The sequence below is a fragment of the Netta rufina genome (assembly GCF_964035555.1).
Source record: "Netta rufina genome assembly, chromosome: 11".
NCBI classification, from domain to species: domain Eukaryota; kingdom Metazoa; phylum Chordata; class Aves; order Anseriformes; family Anatidae; genus Netta; species Netta rufina.
In genome coordinates this window covers 11,239,834-11,262,208 of record NC_140134.1, presented here as the reverse complement: position 1 = coordinate 11,262,208, position 22,375 = coordinate 11,239,834, and the positions used below count along the sequence as shown (strand labels likewise).

At 42.4% G+C, this 22,375-nt stretch overlaps 1 protein-coding gene across 1 annotated transcript in view; it reads right to left on the bottom strand.

The window, feature by feature from the left end:
• The window catches only part of MYO9A (myosin IXA), a gene marked incomplete at its 5' end in the record, with an annotated part of 151,817 nt that overhangs the window by 70,341 nt on the left and 59,101 nt on the right, over positions 1–22,375 (bottom strand). The window contains 2 exons of the mRNA XM_084293197.1: positions 1,773–1,907; positions 8,587–8,703. Coding sequence (XP_084149323.1) covers positions 1,773–1,907; positions 8,587–8,703 — 252 coding nt within the window. The remainder of the gene's footprint in view (positions 1–1,772; positions 1,908–8,586; positions 8,704–22,375) is intronic.

Sequence of the window (22,375 nt, the reverse complement as noted above, 5' to 3'; positions counted from 1 at the left end):
ATGCACTTGACAGATTTATTGTAGAAAGCTAATTAGGTCATTGGTTATAAGCTGGCCCAGGGAGAATTAGAGGCACATTCCTTCCACCAAACTGCTGCCGTCAGGAGCTCTGTATATACCCCAGACCCAGGGTGGAGCACTGACCTGCTAAGAAATCCCAGCCTGAGCACAGGAATTCTCTTAGGGATGCTGGCATCTCAGCTTGTTCCCTCAACTGCCCTGAAATCCCACCTCACCAATGTGCATCCTCCCTCCAGCTTTCAGGAAGGGTCCTCCCTACCCAAATCCCTTCTAGAAAGTCTATTGGTTATCTTCATAGGAAAAAAAAAAAAAAAAAAAAAGCTATATTGACTTTGCAGCAGTCTCTTAGTTTGCTCTTTTATTGTGGCTAATTGTAACCCAGACCTGTTTCCTAGAAATACAGTCAGGTTTCCTCAATAGCTTCTCACAACATCCATTGAAGGGTGCATCAGAACATAAAGAACCAGCTACAAAACTGAAATAAAACATTTAGTGGCTCCACTCCATCTTCTTGATGAAGAGAGCTAAGACACAAGGGTCAAACTCTGCAGCAAACAGCCCGATAATAATCCATCTGGGGCTACATTGCTCATTTTTGCCCTTCCTGTATGCCCATCCCTTTTCTGGCTTTCCAGATCTCTTGTATTGCTTATCTCTTGTAATGCAGGGGCCCAAAGAAAAGCTATCAGAGTTTCTGGGAAGGGCTGGCTTAATTCTCTGATCTCAGCTGGACTCAGGCTACAGAGTGCAGTTCATCAAATACCAGCTCTGCTGAAACTAATGATAAGGAGGATTTCCATTGACCCCACCCAAAGAAGAATTTCACCTGAAAGAAGGGCATGTGGACTGGCATTAAAAAAAAAAAAAAAAAAGCATTTTGAAGGTCTGTAGCATCTACTGTACTTTTAAAATATTTCTTTATACATATGTATACATATATACATATAATTAATTCTTCCGAAGGCATCTTCTATCAGTAACTGTCAGAGACAGGATACTACAGAAGACAGAGACTGCCTTTTATTCAGCCCAATTATCCATTGCGCGTTCAAAAAATGACATGTACTTTAGCAGTTGTCGTGTCCTGCTTGTTAGTAACTAACAAATGATGTTTGGAAAAGCCTCCTCTCAGCCTATTGAGAAGCTATGTCATTTTGTGGTATATGTTACCTGTTAAATTATAGCCTGTACTTTTGTCATCTCTCTTACAGCCCATTAATCTGAGGCTGAAAAGAAACACCCAGTCTTGACAAACCTAAAGTAAAGCTTAAAGTTCAACCTCTCCTAACGTGACACTGCTATCAGAAGGATCTCAAGTCCGACCTTGCAGGATGTGTTAAATTTTCAATAGGTGCAGACATATAGTACATGAGATACTAAATTATACAGCAGCAAGTCCAGACAAAGGCAAGAAAGAGATTGCTCACTGACAAATCCTCCAAGCGTATAATAAAGAGACAAAAGAACGACAGTTCAGGTCTCCATGATGTTTGGGGCTGCTTCTGTTATGCACTCACAAAGGGCCTGGAAAGCAAGCATTAATTGGCAACAGCAAATCTCTGGAATTTATCTTATAGGTAGCAGTAAGTAATCTGATAAATAAAAAATACGGTGATAGAAGGTAAATATGAATAATTTACACCTTTTAACACAAAGAAATTAGTGAGACAGTTGAAGAACTCTGGATCCATTGGTGCTACAAATTCATGCCTAGGCTCACTGCATTACAGAGTAAGTATTTACAGACCTACCTGTTCAAGTTTAAAGATGTGTTGGTTGAAGTAGTGCTGCAAGCGCTCATTGGCAAAGTTAATGCAGAATTGTTCAAAACTGTTATTCTCATAGTCTTCAAACCCAAAAATATCAAGTACTCCAATGGATAAAGTCTGGAAGGAAAATAAGAATGCAGTTTAGAAAAAAAAAAACAAAACATCCAAAGTGAATGGATTATTTGTATGCAGTACATCATCAAAGCCATATAAACATAGTTAAATATACTTAATAGCAGGACTTTTAATTTTTATTGGAACTGTTAATATTACACCATCTGGAAGACTTCACTTACATCAGAGAGACAACATGTAACTTTAGAGGTCTGGACAGATGGCCTTTTTTTTTTTTTTTTTTTTTTTTTTTTAAATAAAAGTCCTTTCAGAGATAATTTATAGAAAAATTGCCATCTTTGAAGAAACTTGAACCCAGTTCCAGGTTTTTCTATTGGATCTAATATAGCAGTTTGGGGGAAAACAAGGGTAGGATTGGAAAAGAAGCTCGCACCATGAAGATAGTGCACAGAAACAGGCTTACAAGATAGATAGAGTGTCTACGTAAACACAGCCCAGCTGTAAGCCTTCCAAAGTGCTTGCCTGAACCTCCTCTAGCCTGCCACAACTTCTTGAGACAGGCATCAAGACGTGGGTGCACCAAGAGTTTTTACGTGATGTCGCTGTGAATTCACAGCTTTCTTTGCAACCTGTTTCTGCTATACGTGGTTCCTGTGTTTCACAAAACTTGAGAATCCAGAACCTCTGCAGTCAGATGGATTTGAGGAGCACAGGGGAAAAGGGAAGTGGGGCTGTGGCAGCATATAAACCTTGCTCGCCTTGGTAAAGAGCAGCTGAAGTAAGCATAATTCCTGCTGCAGCATTCAAGCCTGTATAGAACTGTTCCGTCAAACAAGTAATTAATAATCAGTTACAAATAAAACTCAGCTTGTCCCCATCTAACAAGTGTATTGCCCCCTCCAAGAGGAGCACTGAGCATGAAGGGCATGTGCACAGAGCTCCAGCAGCTCACCGTTAGCAGCCTTTGCTCTTCAATGAGCTCCCATGTCTAACCATCATCCCACTTGTGCACAAAGTGCTCTGTTCATACATTATAATTAATTAAATTAATTAAATTAAAATAGTTAGAGAAGTAAAAGCATTAGCACCGGTCAAGTGACCCAAAGCTCAAGCAAGGATGAAAACACCTCTCTGCTCCACCCGTAAGAACCCACGAGTTGCTGGGCATCATGTTTTTAATTTTATTGGTCTTATCTATGCTAAGGATTTTATAAAACCACCTTCCTAAGGCTGGTGTTATTCCACTGCCAGAAATATAAACCAGACTACCCACAAGGCTCTCCATGCTGCAGTTTGACAGTTTTCAACAGATCACATAACGTGGCAGTAAAATATTCCTTCTGTACTGGGTCCATAAACAGAGAGGCACCTAAAACTGAAGGAGATGCAGCTGCCGTGCGCTGGGAAGCCACACTTGTGAGTTGAAGCTCTGGGGACTGTGGCTATGCTAACAGTCACACACGCAAAAAGCACAACTGAAAAAGCATATAAAGCACAGCAGGAACACTCCCAAGTGCGCCTAGACCATTTTTCCAAAAGGTCTTTGGCCCCTTTATCCTCCTCTTGCCTGATGTTGAGGTTTACCTCCCTATTCCAGGGCCGGATGGGTTTTACCTCCTCACCCGCAGCCTTGCCTGTTACAAGGACGACTGTTGAGAGCCCTTGGCCAGCTTCCCAGAGGTTTGAATCCCCTGGCAAGATGCCTGCAAGAAACAGCCATTTGGCCAGGAGATGGAAATTGGAAGCCTCAGGACCAAGGATGGAGCCTGGCAGAGTGATCGGCTCCTTCCCCTGCACGTCCTAACGATTCGTTCACGGACCCATTCATTAACCCTCAGACTGAGAGGTAAATATATATATATATATTTTTTTTCTTAAATCTCCTTTAGTTAGCAGATCACTTGTTTTATCTATAGGATACATAAAGTTTATGATGGAAACACCAGATAGTGACTATTTTGAATCCACGGTACTGATCAGCCATCCGTATCGCCCTTGTGTAGGCAAATCACAACCCCAACTCTTCCACTGCCATGCAAACTTTTCTGTACAGTGCAAAAGAGCTCCCAAAATGACTCAAGATCAACGTCTTTATTACTGCGACCAAAAACAAGACTTACAAGAAATAACTGTTCCCACTTTCAGAGTCCTCATCGCAGTGCCTATACCGGCTGCACACGTTTTCATAAGCATTGCGTTGTTTCTGTGTGGACATTGCTAAGCCCCTACCTTGAGTGAACACTTTAAATTAAACACAGACAGCCTTTCACAACAAAATTTAACATGAAATAGCTGAGCACAAATAACCTCCCCCTGTTTTTAGTGCTGATGAAGTTACTGTGTCCAAACTGCTACTGAAATACTTTTTAATGTGCTGTATGCAAGTAAGTTTATAAAGCAAAATAGAGTTATTAGATATAGAAAAAGTGACTATTTCACTTGTAAAAGAAGAAGCCTATTAAAAATGTTTTATATTTTAAAGTTCCTTTTCTACAAGTTTCTATGAAAGTGCCACAAAAAACAAGTTCAGAAGTAAGGCGCCCAAACAATGCTGTATTTGACATCACTGCAGCTGTACAAGATGAGCATGGCTGGGGCTGCCTTGGTTGTCCCACTGAGCAAAGCAGCAGTTCCCTCGTCTCACCTCAGTTGCGCCCAGCTCCTGACTGCCTTTGAATGAGTAAATTGGCAGTGTGGCTTTAGCCACACACTTTCACGCAGGAGAAACAAGGGCAGTGCTCTGTGGTTTGCTTTCTGGTGTGGAAGGCAGAGCCGTGGAGTTCCCAAAAGAAAGGGGTCAACACGTTCAAGTTGGTCCAGCTTTTGAAAACAAGAACTTGTGAATTTCTGTCTATTTCTCTGCCTCCTGAGCTGCTTTCCTCCAAAAATCTCACTCTACATACACACAAAAGGGTTGTATTGTTTTTTCCATTATAAAACAGCACAAAACCTTTCACCAATACAGCCACTTCTAACAGAAAGTTGAAAAAATGATTTCCATTGAGGTGTGAATGAGTGAAATTTTTCTGTTAAAGTTCCAGACTCCTTAAAGCATGTAATCTGGGATTAAGTTTACAGCCCAATATATAATGAAAATAATCAAAGGAGTTTTAAATTTAAAAATCTGTAATGCTTCAGTTTCGAATTCAGACTTCAAACAAGTGCCATGTGGAAATCATGCCAAGATGCAACATAATTTAGATTTCATGAGCCGAAGTCTAGCTTATGTCTTAATCTTGTTCCTTTACTGAAACTAACATTTAAAGAGAACAAGTGCACAGCAGTGACAAGCCTGCGAGTGCGCAAGCCTGCAGCAGGACCAGCAGCAGACGAGCGCACCAGTATACCAATCTATAGCAAAACTCCCATAATTAAAAGCCTACGTCTACAAGGATTTTGAAATTTGTGCGAGCCCTGGGCTAGGAATCACTCTGTAGTTGAGATAAAAGTGGCCTCGCTCTTTTCTGGAAATGCCACAGCTGTGAATCAGGGAGCTAAATGCCACGCAGGGGCCTCGAGGGCATTCTGCAAATGACAGCCTTGGAGCTCAGTGCTCCACAGCTCCCAAATTACCTATAAACATCGACTGTCAGAGCTGACTTATTGTACCCCGAATGCATGCTGGTGATGTCATTCCAGCTCTGAGGTACACTTTGGCAATTACAAATGGATTTGTTTCAAATTCTGGGGAAAAGGAATAAAATTAAACAATATTCCAATGCAAGCCAATACTGTAAATACAGAAAACCATCACCAATAAATCTAAAAGGATTACTTCAATTTGTATCACCACAACATACACGGTGACATATGATATCAAGTGTGAGGCAGAGATTTGTTATGAATTTTGAAGTTGGGACCTGAAAACGATGAACAGATGCGCACTAAACCCATGAAGTGCTCAGCAATTCTTCCTCTGTTTCAGGTCAGACAGCCAGGAATGAACTTAGTTGATTAATTTAAATTATTTAGAGGCCATGAATTCACATTCACCGTCATAAACACTTACAGAGCACCTCCGCTGAACACAATGGGGTTATTTAGCAGGAAAGGAAGATGCTTCACAAGAACCAAATGGGAAAGCTTAAAAACCCCCTTGAAAGAAACGTCTCTCGTTCAAACATGATCTGTACTATATCATCATTTTAAGCGGCAAGACGGACCTCTAACAATTCTTAACCTAATTTATGGAGGGGAAATTAAATAAAAGACTCTCTGAGGTTTAGTAATCTAGTTCTCATGAGGAAGAAACGTCTCCGACCTCATTAATAAAGGTCAAATTTCGGACAGCTTGTAGGGTATCACGAGCAAAGCCATTATCAGAACAGAAACTAAAAGCTAAAGGGAGAAGACGAAGGAAAACTGAGAACACACCAGCAGCAAGTCATAGTGAAACTCGTACGTAGTAGTGCTGCTGTAAGCATAAAACAGCCCGTTTCAAATGACTATTCACAACTCAGCTCAGATATAATGCACTACAAGTCCTGCCAGCAAGCGAGATAAGCCAAATCCTACTGTGCTTTCCCAAAATAATTCACTGTACATTTAACTAAATTTGGATATCAAAGGTCTGATTTACATCTTTCAAATACTAGCTTGAAAAACAGTGGAAGAGTGATGACCGAGTGTTTATTTTTTTTAAATCTAGCTTCATCTCTTGATCTTCTCCTTACTGCTGATAATAAATAAACACACATACTGGGATATAAAAAATCTCTCCATTCCCATTGTCCCAAGTTCTCTTGGGGCCACAGACTTTGTTAGGACCTAGGTCTTCTTCCCACCTATCAACAAAACAGCCCTCCAGAGATTCAAAAACCACCACCAGTTTGGCCAAGTCTTAGTTTACAGAGGTGGCCAGCTGCTCTTCCCCAGCAAAAAGGCTTTGCAGGGTACAGAGATAAGTTTTTACAGCATGCAGAGCAGGGAGCAATGCAGGATTTCATGTGCCTGATGAAGATGCAGCTGTGTCTTTGGAATATTTGTCTCTTTCTCCAACTTCCATCAGGCACCAGCAAAATCCTGATCTACCACAATCAGGCAAATGACACCTCTGGTTGAGCCTGTTTCTGCAAAGCCTGTATGAGCTGGAATCAAGGGCTTTTAAAGGGCAGCTGAGTACGAGCACTGAAATCAGACTTTATGCTCACAGACATCCTTTCATCTTCACTTCTGTCACCAGCCTCAGATACAGTTCTGCTCCCACATACACTCTGAGCTCAGATGGTTTTGAATCTTATTTTACCTGTGCAAAACATGCCTGCCACACAAGAAGTTATTCTGAGTTTGAGACCCAAAGTCTAATGGCCTGTAAGCACCGACAGTTCTGCCCTGCTGTGACAGGCTAATAGCAAGCAAATGGTAATGTCCAAGTCTGACTTTGTATGTAAATATTATGGAACACATACTATTTGGAAAAAAAATCACCAATATTGGATCATTAAACAAAACAATCAGTATCCGAGATGCATCTCCTTGCCAAAGGAATCTACCTTTCATGTTTCACCAAATACACAAACAACTGTCTTTTTTCCTGATGGCCCAGACAAAACTTTTGATGACTTGAAAAAAATCAGGGAAGAACACAATGTTTTCTGTAAAACATTAAACAGAAGGAAAAGAAGCACATTGAGTCTGAAGATTCACTAGATATCAACAGCTTCAAAAAACTTCTCTTGTCAGTAGTGTCACCGCAATACATTAAAAACAAACTTTATACAAACACATTTATTTGCGGTCTATAATTACTCTCCTCTAATCACCACAAGCATTTCTGTGCAGTTAAATGAAGGATCGGCTACACTGCAAGCCGCTGCGACTTCGCTCAGTCCTCCAGCATGATTCAAACACAACGTTAGCACTCAGTGAAACAATCCTCTTGGCAGCTTCAGCCTGGATGTATGACCCAGAAAAAAAAAAAAAAAAAACACAAAAAATACAGTGCTGGCCTGCGCCCAAAATTTCCAAGCCAAGGGTAGCTGGCAAGCTGCAAGCGCGTGAGTGCATGTCCACATATATACACGTACATGCTCAGAAAGCTTCTCGAGGGTCAGCCCCTGCTCTGAGCATGGACGAACATGGGACAGGTTTGGGAACACTGGAGCAGAGAGGATGTCCTGGGTCACCGTGTCCAGCCCCTGCTATCGCAGGAAATGTCCTGTAATCCCTTCCATAAATTCTTTGGGAAATCGGTTAGGCACCGTGCTGACTTCACTCTTCCCGTCATAGAGCTTTTCCCTAATTTTGCTCTTCTGCGAATCAGAGGGGTCTCTTACCTTGCTATCTCCCAATGCGACAGGTTTTTAACTTTTTTGGATTATTCTTATTGAACAACCTCATCAAAACACCTTGCTAACACACGTTAGCAAGATTTCCAGTTTTTCCCTCAATTACATGTGGTCCTACAGACTTACATGAGGAGGAAGAAGGACTTGGCATTGCTCCTGGAGGGGGTGGGGGACTAGGCTTTTGTGACTAAACCAAACCCTTTTCCCCAGCTGCTTTGAGGATATATTATTTGAGGCACTTCTCTGTTCCTGGCTCAGCAAACACCACTTAAAATAATGATATACTCAGTCCGAAATATTAACAGCAATGTTCCACGAGGAAAAGTTAACTTTACATTAAGCAATTTGCCATTAGCAGCTTGTGTAATGTTTTATCCCGTAGTTACCTATTTTAAAACTGAAGTGCATAGCCAAAATAGCTGGCAAGACGTTACCTTGGTGCTTTCCTCCATGTCCTTCGAGTTCAGGAGTGCATGGTTAATCCTGAAAACTATCCAGTCGAAGAGGGCACTGTATAATGATTTAGCCATGGAGTTTCGCACGGTCACAGCCTGAAAGGAGAAAAGGAAAAGGGCGATTGGAAATGATTCATGCTCTGCACTGAAACGTGTTTCACCTCTTAAGCAACCACGTACAATGTTCGTATTTTGCCCTCGCCAAAGCTTTTGTCTACTGTTCTAGTTTATGTTGCATACACCACTGGTCCTGAAGCCATGGGGTGTTTGCTGTGATCGCTACACTGTTCTGCTCAGCCGAACCATGAGATGTGCCCTAGACTTTAACTTGGCTTACCCTGGTGCATTCAAGTGGATGATGCATGAGATCACACAATAAATCCCATCACCAATGGAGAAAGGAAATAAAAATAAAACGTGTATTTAACTTCACCAAGAGGACCGCAGATTTATTTGTGGAGAAGGGAAGAGGAGGGGGAATACTGCACAGCAACCATCAAGCAGGGTGGAAGCGTGTGTCGGGGCAGGCACCGCCTGGTGCCAGTGGGAGGCTGAAACCCACATAGTAAATCTGTGAACGGCGCTGAATATCCCAAGCTCTCCAGGCACTACAGCTCTCCTAGAAAGAGAACTAACGCTTCCCCAGAGGGGCCTCAACATCACAGTCCTCTCAACCACGACGTGAGAGATTTCTCTCAATTGACAGTGACGAAGAAGACGTGCAAAGGAGGGTCACCAGCCCACGTTTCTCCACACCACACGTGCTTCGGCACAGGTAGTTACACACCAAGCCAGAAAGCAGCAATTCATACTTAAGGGCTATCTTTGCTTGTGATTCCTTGGTTTAAATTTTTACCTTGAATTGTATTATGATGCTTCTGCACATACTAGTCACCCAAAACCTTGCAATACCAGCAGTGACCATCAAGTCATGGCTTGGTTTTAGCTGCTATGTAAGAATAAAGAAGGAAACAGGGTTCATACACAACTAATTCAGTAAAACCTTGAACCATAACAAATCAGCAGCTTTATATACATCGCATTGAAACCCTTCCCACCAGACCTCTAACCAACATACAAGAGCTGTGTAGCCTCATGACACCAACCTGAAGCAAAAGAGCAAAGCTCACATAGCATCATTTGTTTTCTCTCAGCTTGCTTCCACCAAAAACTCCCTCTTTTCCCCTAAATATTTTGGGATGACATCTTTAACCATGATTGCATGCTCTTCTGCCAATGTTTTGCTCCTACATGCAATTAATTCAGTCTGTGGTCCTCTGTCTAGTAGGTTGCAAGCAGGGTACCAGGAGCCCAAGCATGCCAGCCTAAGGATGTTCACAAATCCGTGCCTCTGCACATCGACCATCAGCCTGATGTGGCCACAGCCATCTCTTGCTTGGTGGCAATAAACACTGCCAGATAAGCAACGTAGGAGGGCTAATTATGAAACATTACAACAATTAACAAGGAATCATTTGGGGAATCACTTGTCCCAAACCAGCACTGGGATGAACCAAAACCAAGGGTAGGATGGAAATACATGAGCAGTGGGGCCGAGCAGCCTTGTTGTGCTGCAGATCAGCACGGTGCCTTCAAAGGCCCTGGGTGAGCTGCTGAAACATTGGGGTTATCCAACAAGCGCACTGGAGATCAGCTGGCACCTGGAAACGCACACAGGGCTATATATTTTCCAGTAACTGCTTTCTCTTCCTTTACTGAAGGAAAGACCTGGGGGAGTTCAGAATTTTTCTTGTTTATATTATAAGCAATATGGAAGTTTTTTGTTTTTTTTTTTTCCCCAAAAAAACATGTGGGGAAAGATTTCAGTGATTAATGCAGAACTACCTCCGTGCTCTCTTTCAGCCTAATTAATCTGGTAATGCTGGAAAACAACTGGTGCCACTGTCACCCGCTGCCACCAAACAAACCTGTCCCTGGGGAAGGACAAAGGCTAAGGCAGAGATGCTTCTCGCTGCTGTAATGATCCGTCCAGCATAAACCAGTCCAATTAACTGGTCTGACACAAAGGCATGCAGTTAAAACCAAAAACCATTTCTATATAAAGCCAATGAAGAAGAGCATTGTTTCCTCTGTACATTCCCATATGGTTTTCTATTACAATAGACTGTTTTTCTCCCCCCTGTTATGATGGAGAGCTGCTCTCCTTGCTCTGCTCCAGACCCAGGAGCCCCTGCACGACAAAAAACCCCAATCTCTGATTTCCAACAGTTATTTTTACACACCATGTCTGTAGCAGACAAGCTGGCAAAAGCAACATATATAGAATAAGAGGCGGGGGGATGCGTATGTACACATGGATCTCATTTGCGAACTTGTTGGCTCCTTATAAGCCAATTTCTTCTCTCGTTTCTACCAACAAACCCCGATAACTCTCGGCAGCCACGCTGCCACCCTGGGCTTGCTGCAGCGCCTGACCCTGTGCACGCAGCATCGAACTATGCAACACCTGCAGAGACATGCACCTACTGCAGCCGACTGGCTTTTAGCACTTCTTCCCACTTCAGTAAGGTATTTGTTCTTCAGAACTGATCCTGCATGATGTTACATTATAGATAAAGTCCCTTCTCTAGCCTAAGTACATATAAACTGCACGAGGGAATATTGTTTCTTTCCAAATTAAGCTGCTACAATTTCGAGAACACGGTATCGAGTTTTCCCCCAAATTGCTGAAATGGATCGCTTTGGAAACAAGTCTTCCACCTCCTTTTTTTTTTTTCTTTTCTTTTTCATCTTTGGCATTCATCTTGCATTGCCACATGCCACCGTGCAGACAGCTTAAAATAATGTCAGCCCATAAAGCCCTTTAAATACAGAAAGGCTAAAAGAAAACCCACACGGCAACTTGTCCCCTTCAGCACGTCTCGCTCTTATTTTCTCTGCTCAGTGGGGTAGCACTGCTGACGAGAGGCTGTGTAAAGGATGCTCTGCCTGCCCAAGCCTCCCTGTTGCTCACAGCACAACCTGGTGTGCAATATTCAGGACTTGCTCATAATTACTCAAGAAAGGAATTAGCCACACACTCACATCCACTCTGATGCAGCAAAGCATTTAAAATACACGCTTACAAATCTTTTCTATTTCAGGATTTGAAGGGTTTAACTTTTCCTGGGTGATTTAGTGATGGCATTTTCTTCTTTCCAAAGTGCTGGCACTCAGACATAATCAATGCCACCAAGCTCACAACATGCAAATGCTGCATGCATCGTACACAGCTGAAACAGTTTGTACCTGGATTTATTAGAGAAGTAAGAGAACAAATATGCACGGCCTGCTGAAGGCAACACACAACTTTTAACTAGCACGTATGTTAACTGGGGATGCCCTTTGAAATACACGGCACATAGTATGTATGTATGGCTTGTCTCCACCTAGCCTCCCTTCCTTTGCTTTTACTGATTTATAACCTAATTCCTCTAAGATCACCACCTCATAAGTCCTTCTGATTTAACTCACATTTTTAAACTGAAAAAAGGCAAAAAAAAATTGCGTACAGCAAACTCTCAACTACACAAAAACAAATGGAAGCTCTACAGGCTGCTCTACCAGTTTCTTTGGTCTTTGCAATTGCAAAAATAAGTAGTCCCATGAGGTTCTTCCAGGGAATGGTTTAAAATTCCTGCTTGGTATTTTGAAGCAGCATTTGTGTCATCTCCAGCTTCTTGTCTCTTGCATGTCTCGTTACGTGACCATTTAGGCAGATCTCTAACACTGCAGCACTCATAAAATTCACTCACAAAGCAAAATAAAAATAGCTCATGCGATGCCAAAACAATCTCTCTGGGATCAAAGCAAGCACAACATCTTGCACACACACAGAAATATTGCTTACTGATTCAAAAACAAAATAGATCAAACGCTCTTGAATGTGGTGATGCAGGAAATAAACTGAAGACAAGGTTTTAATCAATAGGTTTCCTGCAGATAGGACTGGCAAGGAAGAATATTTGATTACAGGCATTGCTGCTTAGACGCTAGAGGTGCCACTTGCTAGGGCTGGCCAACATTCCCTACTAAGATGCTTGGTTTTGTTCATAAGATTGCATTGCCAAAGCAAATGGCCCTTGAGTTTTCATGATGGGCATTAGATTCAGGCTAATTTAAAAGCAGATCTACTTTTGGAAACGTCTTCTGCCACAATGAACAAGGGGCGACAGACTGAAGAATTAAAATCTCTCTTTGAAGCATTTTGGAGCACGGACTTCAAGTCTCGGTAGCGGCAGCCTGTGTTTTAGAGATGGCAAAAGATATAATCTTAGAAAACCAAATTTGCTCAAATTAAAAGCCTCTGCAAAACACATTGGTAGACATTCAGGTTGTTAATTCCTAAGATTACAAAGTCTCTTGACATACGAGCTCATCTTCTGTCTGCTGGTGCTCACCAGACGCCCTATCTGCCACCCCCAGCACCATCGCCCTGGCGCTGGCCTCTCAAATTCCTGCTGCCCTGCTCAGAAGCAGTGACTCAAACAGCAGAAACCAGAAAAAGGCTGTACGTGGTGATGTACAGGGTGGTATTTTAGCACACCCTCTTTCTGCACTGCTTCTGTGAGGCGGGTGGGACGGGCAGAGGTGGTACAAGAAGAACTCAGGTTGTTAATAAATGCCAGAATGGTTTCTTTCACCTTGTTAAGTATTCAGAAGCCGCAGCAGCTTACACGTAGATGACCTAGTTGAAATCATCCTTTTTGTTTCCTAAATCCCTGGTTAAATCAGCAGCTTTTTACTCACTCTGACACAATCTTTGCTTTAAAAAAAATAACTGAAGGGAAATAATTTCATGCTAGAAGCTGCAGTTTAGCCAGGTTAATTTTATGGCTTCAAATACCGAAGAAAAAAATGCCACAAATTTAGTGCTTCATGAGCAAATGTGTCCCTTCACTTTCATGCTTGTGTACTGGAGGTACCAAATCTAAAACTCTGAGTAAAAAAATTATTCTTACTTCTTATTCCTCTTAAAAATCTCACGTCTTTCCCCAGCATGCCTCCCTGAACATACCCAGAGCTCCAAGACTGCCAGAAATTGTGAAACTCCTGCTTGGGGCTTGTATTTGTGCAAAGTCCACGCTGTCACCGCAGTGTCACAAGCTGCCTGTTTTATAGACTCTGGACTTGATCCTGAAGCCAAAACCAGGGCAGTCCTGCAGCTCAGCTCTGTGACCCCATTAAGGCAGGCTATGGGGGTAGCACCAGCACTTAAGCTGCACCTACCTGTCAGCATGCAATCAGATGGGAAATCTACCCCAAAACACCAAAATGAAACGCAGGCTGCCAGCAAGGTAGCCCCTTACATCTCAGCTGAGCTCACTCCGCTCGTTACTCGTTTATAGGGCTGGATGCATTTGGTGCCCAGTGAATCCTTACCAAACACCACTCTTGACTTCATGCTCTCAACAGAACCCATTTGAGAAGAGGAGGTGGTGTCAGACCTCTACATCGTGCCCTGCTTTGGGATTTTCAGCTCCCCACAGACACGGGTGACTTTGAGACGCCCTTGTGCCGTCACGCAGAGCCCTCGGTCGCAGTGATGCCAACGCTGGCTCCTCGCCCTTTACCAACCTAACGTGTCAGCAAGCATGATTTCAATTCGAACAGCAAAACCATAAATCTTTAGGAAGTCAGCCTAAAGGAATAAAAGCCAGGAGAACGGAGGATGGAGGAAAACAAATCCTGAAGGGCTTTTAAAGGCAAAGAGCGCCAGTTTGTCGTGCAGAACTGCAGCAACATCCCAGGGGCTGCACAGGGACCAGAAGGCAAACAGAACCTGCTGCAGAAAAAGTAAGACCCTGCTGGAAGCGATATGGTTTTAATCAGGCCAAGGCGAGCATTTTCTGGAGTGCAGACCCCACGACCTCCAGTGAGATCCAGAGAGAGAGAGAAATTCAAAATCTTCTCCCCACCTACTCTGTCCAAACCAAACAAACCAGAACCCGTATCTGTAACTGGCCCCCGACATCCAACTTTAAACATTTCGACCCAAACAAAAACACAGCATAAAGGCCTCTTGCAACCAGTATAAACACTTCCACTAACATTCAATTGAAAAAATGCCTGCACAAAATAAATAACCATTTCTGTGCGGTGCATCACTCGACACAGTGCATCCAAAAATTAGAAGGCAGCAGAAGCAAAGCGAAGTTAGTCGCTTTTGCTATCACTTGGGAAGAGTGTTGCAACATTGCACTGAAAAGGTTGGGTGATGGACACTTGGGTACAGGCAGGGGCAGATTTATTTTTTATTATTTATTTATTTATTTATTTTTAACACCAGCCACTGAGTGGCTCCCTTTAGGCCAGGCACATTGGACAGCAGAAATCTGTTATTGCAGCTTTTGGGTCACTATTGGAAGAAAGGTGGCTTTTTTTAAATATTTTTTTGGCCCTGCTTACTAAATACAGGCTCAGATTATCAGAAGTGAAATTTAAAAGCAGAACTGGAAAGTAAGTGTAAGCACCAAACTGAATTGAAGCCCTGGGAAGATTAAAACCCTGTAGAGTTTAATAGTGGGCAACCTTTATCCTGCTTCTTCAGCATTAAACAAAACTATGAAACATCCACAAAGATGTGCTGAACAATGCTGTTGGTCAACACAATGTTAATAATTCAGCAATTTTGGGTCAACTTGATGTTATTACATCCTCTCCCCATTTTTCACCAGGGGACAAAGCAGACACGGGAGCGAGGTCAATGCATCCACTCCAGAATTGCTAAAAGCCATGAGTACTTGAAAACAGGATGTTTAAATGCCATTTCTCAGGCACAAATTCATAGGGTTGTAAAAGTGCAAACATGTTAGAAATGTGCTTTGTGTATCAAGGTCCCTCTTTGTCCATTTTTCTGCATTTCCTTATGTGTGTACATTTCATGATAGACACTGTCGGTGCTATTTGCTCACACAGGGTAAAAGCCTGTAGCCAGTCCTTGTATTCTACAAATGCAAAATTCCCATTCATCCCCCAAAAATCTGATTTTACAAGCAGCTCTTACTGCAAACTTTCCCATAAGAACTTGCACTAATCTCCCCAAATCAATTTTTAGAACATAAATGCTCTCAAGGCAGCCACAGAAACTACCTACAAACTTTCGTCTCCCAGTAAAGCCAGAAATCCGCCATAGCACACACAGAGCTACAAACACACGTGTGCACGTGTTTCCTGCCCTCCAGGAAGAAAACAAGCAGCACCCGCTCTCCTTTCAGGCTGGGATTATCAAATACTTACAAAACCAATCACAGCAGTTCCAAGATGACAAGTAACATTTCTTTGCAATGAGTGTGAAGTTTGCAAGAGTTTACGTAAAACACAGTAAAAGCACAAGTTAAGTTCTTTAAGTAAAGCCACTCACCATAAAACACTTAAGGTTTGCTGCTTGTGTACAACAGAAATGGAGATTCCTATTCTCTACAGGAAATAAGATATGAGTGCAGGAAGAGAGGAAATATCCCGCTCTTCCTTAGGGCCTTTGATAGACTTCCTATCATTTCTATACAAGGATGAACGGTGCTTCCAATGAAATATTCACGGAAAAAAAAATCAGGATTCTTCCTCTTCAGGAAATCCCTCAAAAATCCAATCTGTATACATATTTAGAGTGCCTCTATGGGGGCTTTGTTTGTTTGTTTTTCTTTTAATATGTGGAATACATTTTCCCTGTGTTATCCAATGAATCAATTCTCATTTCTGCTCACAGGGATTTGGCAGTAAAACCCAGGAACCTGCTGATAGCCCACAAAAAAAATTTAGAGAGCTATTATCTGCAGATCACACACAGGATTTGATTTTTGTTATAATTTGATGTCTGTTTTAAAATCCTTATCAGCCATTCCCCTTTTTCCCCGTTTATTCTCCAAGGTGAAATTCAGCTGCATAATTACATTTGTACTAATTCTAACATAAATGTCTTATTCCAAGATGACTCAGAGGAAAAAACACATTTTAATACACACTGAATTTTGCCCTTGGTATTCAACTAACGTTTTCTGCTGTTGCCTCCTTCAATCACTGCTGTAGGTTTGAGCAGTATCTATAATTTTCAAGTAGGGGGGAAAAAAAAAGGTAAAGAACTATATCTGTTATCTTATTGCACTCAAAGTATCGACAGAATCACGCTGCACATGTGAGTAAATGCTGGAATAAATCAGCTCCTGTTCTTAAAAACATTTTACTTTAATATTGGCAATGCTTAGCCAGCGTGATTGGCAATGGTTAACCAGTGAGATCAGAAACAGCAGAAACAAGAGCACTGCCAGCTCCCGTAACACACCTACTTTTCATCTCATACAGGGACCGAATCAACAGGAGCAGGTCTTGGGCATTCAGCACACGCAGGCACCTAGGCGATGACATTCTCTGCAGCTAGCATGAATTACGTGAGCACATAAAGTAGACACAAAATACAGTTTTACTTAAATCTAGCTCAGAGGTACTCAATTATCAGGTTACTAATAAGACCGAGCGTGCATGCATATGGAGTGCTCGTGTTGGGGGAGTACCACAATAATGTTAAAATTAAGTGTTCACGTCTGCTGCTGTTACTGTTCAGTGAGGGCTGGGGAAGAAAAACATTTGTAAGGTGGATTTGGCTTTTTTGGTATTTGCATGGACAAGAGAACAGCTGAGGCAATGGTTGTTAGGTCTGTCACCCCCGTTCTGAAGTGGAGCAGCAGATAAGGAAGGGAGAGATGTGTGGCTGTGAGGCTGAGCTAGGGAAGGAGCAGAAGACAATCAGGCTGGTGATGAAGTGTAGTAGCACTGCATACAAAGCCTGGCTGTGCATCAGATCCTCTCTGTAGCTCACTGAAGCTGGGACAGCATGTCACTGGACTGCCAGGTTTGCAAAACAGATGTATAAGCTATAAGCTGCTGGCATTAGGCAAGGTCTAAGTCCCTCTTTTTGTCCAAGTGCAGGTTTCAGTGACTAACTCTTATCTAACGTCAGGTTCAGCGGGTCCCAAGTCACACGTGTGCACAGAGAACGAAGGCTTCCTGCTGCTCTGCTCGCTTTCTGTGCATTACCCGAAGTGTCATGTGTCTGGTTTGCATTCACAGCCGCGTCCTGCGGTGAGAGATAGATTAAGCAGCTTTTGTGGTTCCCCTTTGGGTCACAGGACATAGACTGAGACAGGCAGCCTTAGCTTTTTTTTTTTTAAACAGGGGCTTAACACCCAGAGGAAAGTACTCTTGCAGGATATCAGACTCAAGCTTAATCCCCATCTTGGCATCAAGGAGTATTATATCATACTCAGGCTGAGCAAGTATGATGTAATTTTCCATGCTCATATTTTATCTGAGCATCATATTAAAATCCTGTCGTTCTCTGGCTTGCTTTTCCTAAGAGATCTCGAATTGTTAATGCATCATGCTGACTCGAGCCTGGAAAAGGCTTTTTATGATTTTTGTTTGCATTGATTAAGGACGAGGAAAATCTTTAGAAGGGTCACAGGAAGAAGAGAGGGAGCAGCAGATGTAAGAGGAGTTTAATTACCAAAAGGGAAAAGTTAGTTTAGAAATGCTATGGGCTTTTCTATAAAGGTTCATTTTTAGCTTTTATTTCTATGAATGTAGCAGCAAACAATATACCCTCCCAAAACCCCTAAGCCCTGCACTGCCCTAAGTGCTGGTGTCTGAGCTCCCAGCTGGCTGCCACGTACCTGCAGAAACCTCCTGCTGTCACCCTGAAGCCAGGGGACAACAGGGGGTGGCCTGCCAGGGGATCAGTAAGCCCAAAAGGTGTAAGTGTCCCTCGTGCTTTCCAGACCTTGCTTGTCATTTGGTGGACTTTACAATGAGAAAAAAAATAGACTGAAATGTCATTGCAACACTGAATCGTTCTCCAATGCAACACTGAAAGAAGCATTTTAGGTATTAGAGATATTTTTAAGTCACTTATAAAGCTGTCAAGAGGCAGAGCTTTTTGTTGTACTAGATTCCAACTTACATATCAAATGCTTATTAACTTTAACTTGTCTTGTGCTCTCCCTTCTCTAGTCCTCATTTCCCAGCACCTTCCCCGATCTCTTCCATCCAAAGGCCTGTCTCCCATCTGCCCGCCTGTATTGCTCAGAGGTAATCAAACCACGCAGACACTTCCCAGAAAATCCAAACCACAACCAGAGCAGTAAAATCAGTGGTTATGCCCAGTGAGACAGTCTTCCTGTCTCAATATACCATCAGGTTAACAAGACAGTCCTTCAGAGCTTCCCTGCTAGTCTAGCAAATAGGAAAATCCAACCTTTATTATTATTAATTTAAAAATATATGTTTTTTTAAGATGTTATTCCACTCTTTTCATCATGTGTTAATTTGCTCATCCTTGCCCCACTCTCTATCTCGCTTATGTTCCCACTGAAATCGCCGTTCTTGTACTAACATGACTTCTAAGGAATAACTTTCCCCTCCTTACTCATCCTCCTGTCATCACACGTACATAAATAGGGAAAACAAAGTGGAAAATCTGAAACAAGAACAACAACATCTCCTGTGGGTGTCAATTGTATCTCAGCTGGTGGTAGGCAGGACTGAAGAGGACAGATGGGAGACCCGTCATTCCCATCACGAACTGCAGCCTGCCTACTATTTATTTTTAGAGCTGTTTTGCAAGCTCCCGTCTTTAATATTGTTGGAGAGATGAATATTTGTAACACGCTCTGGTCATGCTTTTCAGAAAAATCACCCAGGTTACAGTTAGAACCAAACTAAATCAACAAAGATCTCTTCAGTGATTTTCTGAGTCTCCATGCTGGAGCCATGCGGTTGCAAACGTCATCTTCCTAAAAAGATTTTAGTCAGTCTTCAGCCTTTGTACAATGTTGTTAGAAAATGTGTTCTGTAACAAATTAAAAGAGAAAAAGAACAAAAATACCCTCTCTTCCTGAAATAAAACTCCTCCAGAAAACAAGTCTGTGGTTCTCAATTCTCCCTGTGGAGGAAAAGATGCAAGGAGAGATGTCCTACTGAAGGCGTGATCGTGAGCTCAGCATAAAGAGCTGCCGAAGAACAGTCACTGGGCAGCCAAATTTGAAGGCAAAGGAAAAGAGAAGTGCTTTTCTCCACCTGTGTTCACCCAGAGTTTGTTGTATCAACAACTGAGATCCCAGTCAGACTTCCAGGTCTTCCTTTGTCTGTGTTTTCACAGTGGAACCGGTACATAAATAAATTAATAGGTTACTCAGTGACACAAGAACAAGGCATGTGACCTGACCCGAGGAGGAAACCATAGGCTACACTTAGGGAAATTTGTTCCCAAGCTCACGGGCACCATGTACCAGCATTCCAATTGTGAAGCACAACACATGGCCAAAAATAGCACTTTAGCTATAACAGCCAAATCCTGCCTTTCTGTTGGCCCTTCCCAAGCCAAAGATGTGATCGTAGAAAAACTTGTTTTGCCAGTCTATCCTTGTCCTCACACAGGTGTTGTGTTTTGGTTTTTTTTTGGCAAGCCTTCTCAATGCAAAACGTGTCCTCGTCACACCTCAACTGCTCCAGCTATGGAGGCACAGTCTGTGCCACAAACCCTGTCCAGCCACCGAGCTTCTACACCTCGTCCTACATCACATGCTGATGAACGGCCTTATCAGCTGGCTAAGAAATCAACTTGGATTTACCCAGATTGAGATTATATAGAAAATCCCATATTCCTACCATCAATACCAAAATTACATACTGCGTGGGAAAAGCTGACTTGCTAATTCAGGAATGGGTGGTTTCCATTCTTATAAAGCATTGAGTTTAGTGTAAATTTAAATCAAGAAACTACTGAGGACACATACTAAAGGGATTCTATGAAATCAAAGCACCTTTTCAGTAATCAAATATAATTAAAAGAACCTTTAAAAGAGTCTAGAATGGATTTGATGACAGAAAGGGCATCTGGAGTGGGTAGGCTGATGACAGGCAGAGCTCTCCATGGAAAGTCACCATTTCTCTTCCTAAAGTCCTTATTTTTGGAGTCCACTCAGAATTCCAGAAAGCTGAGTCTTCTATTTTCCAAACACCAGTGCCAACTTGATAGCACAAACACTGCTGATACACAAGAATTTACAAGGCTGCATGGGCACAGAGGAGAAAAGTGAACTGAACAGTTCTGGCACAGCAATGTTTAGATAGGTGCTGTCACCATGAAGCTCTGCAGCTTTGGGAAATTCTCATAGACACAAGCTTCATTCAGCCAAATCTCTGCAACATCTGCCATGCACAGCTTCACGGAAACATGAGGACACACAATCATATTACACTGTGAAAAAAAAAAAAAAAAAATCAAAAAAGACCCGTCACTGATGGACTCGGTCTTCCTAACAAAAGAAAGATGCTGCATCTCACAATGAAATATGTGTAGCCCACCCATCCTAAAAAAAAAACAAGCATCTTGGCTAGTCCATGCTCTGCCACCAAGCATGGCTGTACCTGGCATTTTGAAGAGGAAATGAAAAACCTAATCCCATAAAGAAGTTTCTTTTGAAGTTTTGCATCAACAGTGCCTTCATATTCTGAAGCAGAGACACTTGCAGGTCTCTTATAAGCTTTGTGGGGTTCCAGGCTTATTCTATTAATATTTTTCTGTAATTCTGAATATACTCATCAACTTACCAACTCTTCAAAGGAATCCTGCTAAGCTCCAAACGTTAATGACCTGTGGTGACAATGAGTCTCATAAGCTAATGGTGCCTGGTATAAGTAGGTGCTTCCAGCAGTTTTGCTCCTTTCTACTTTATTAAGTGTCCTTATACGTCAGGACTGAGAATATTCATCCCATTTTTTGCATGCTATTAATTATTTTGTCTCCTTCCCACTTTTTCCCCTCTGTTATTTTCAGTCTGTTAAGTGTTCATAGTTAGTTGCAACTATGATATTTTCCTTTGTGCTTTTTTTTTTTTTTTTTTTTTTTAACATCTTAGATAATGTCACGCCATTTGAAAACTTGGCCATGGAACTCCATTCCTTTTCTCTCTATAATGGTCTGAAAAAGGTATCAGACAGTACCACCACTAGCACATGAGCTAATGAAACATCACTCAGCTCTTTGCTGTAATGAAATACTTTTTTCCTCTCATTAAGGTCTGCTCCACAAGGCTTCGCTATCTCGCATTTCTGCCAATTAACTGTTACCTCGCTGAAAATAAAGTGTTCCCTGCAAGCTCAACCCCAAACACGGCACGGCTTATCTGAAATAACCATCTTGGGAGTATCTCCACGAACACGCCAAAATTCATCCCAAGTAAAGACAGCTGGGGTGAAGTCACGCATCATGACATGAAGAAGAGATCCGATGGCTTAGTGTTACCAGAAGGGAGAGATCTGCCAGCCCCATCAGCTACCCCTGGTCCTGGCATCTCTCTCCTTTTCTGAACCCAGCACAAGGCTGGTGTTTGCTGGCCTTTTTTTGAACCAACTCGACTTAGCCAAAGGACACAAACCCAGCAGTGCCTCCGTTCCCAGACTCTCTCCAGGCTGGCTAATTGAGTCAGGACAGCCCCAGGGATGACAAAGATGTGAGAATAGCAAGCAGCAAGAGGCAAGTAACCTCAGCCCCTCTTCACATCATCCTCAGAGGGACTGCCGAACTGCAACCTCCTGCATTTTCATTGCATTGACTACGCAGGTCCAAAGACCCCTGGTCTTTTCTGTACCTAGCAGATTTTCACAAGCCTGAATACTTCTGTTAGCAACTCTGACCTGAATTGCATAAGCGCTTTTCCAAGTAATCATCGGCTGATTTCACACGGACCTACAGCTGCACGTAATTATGCAG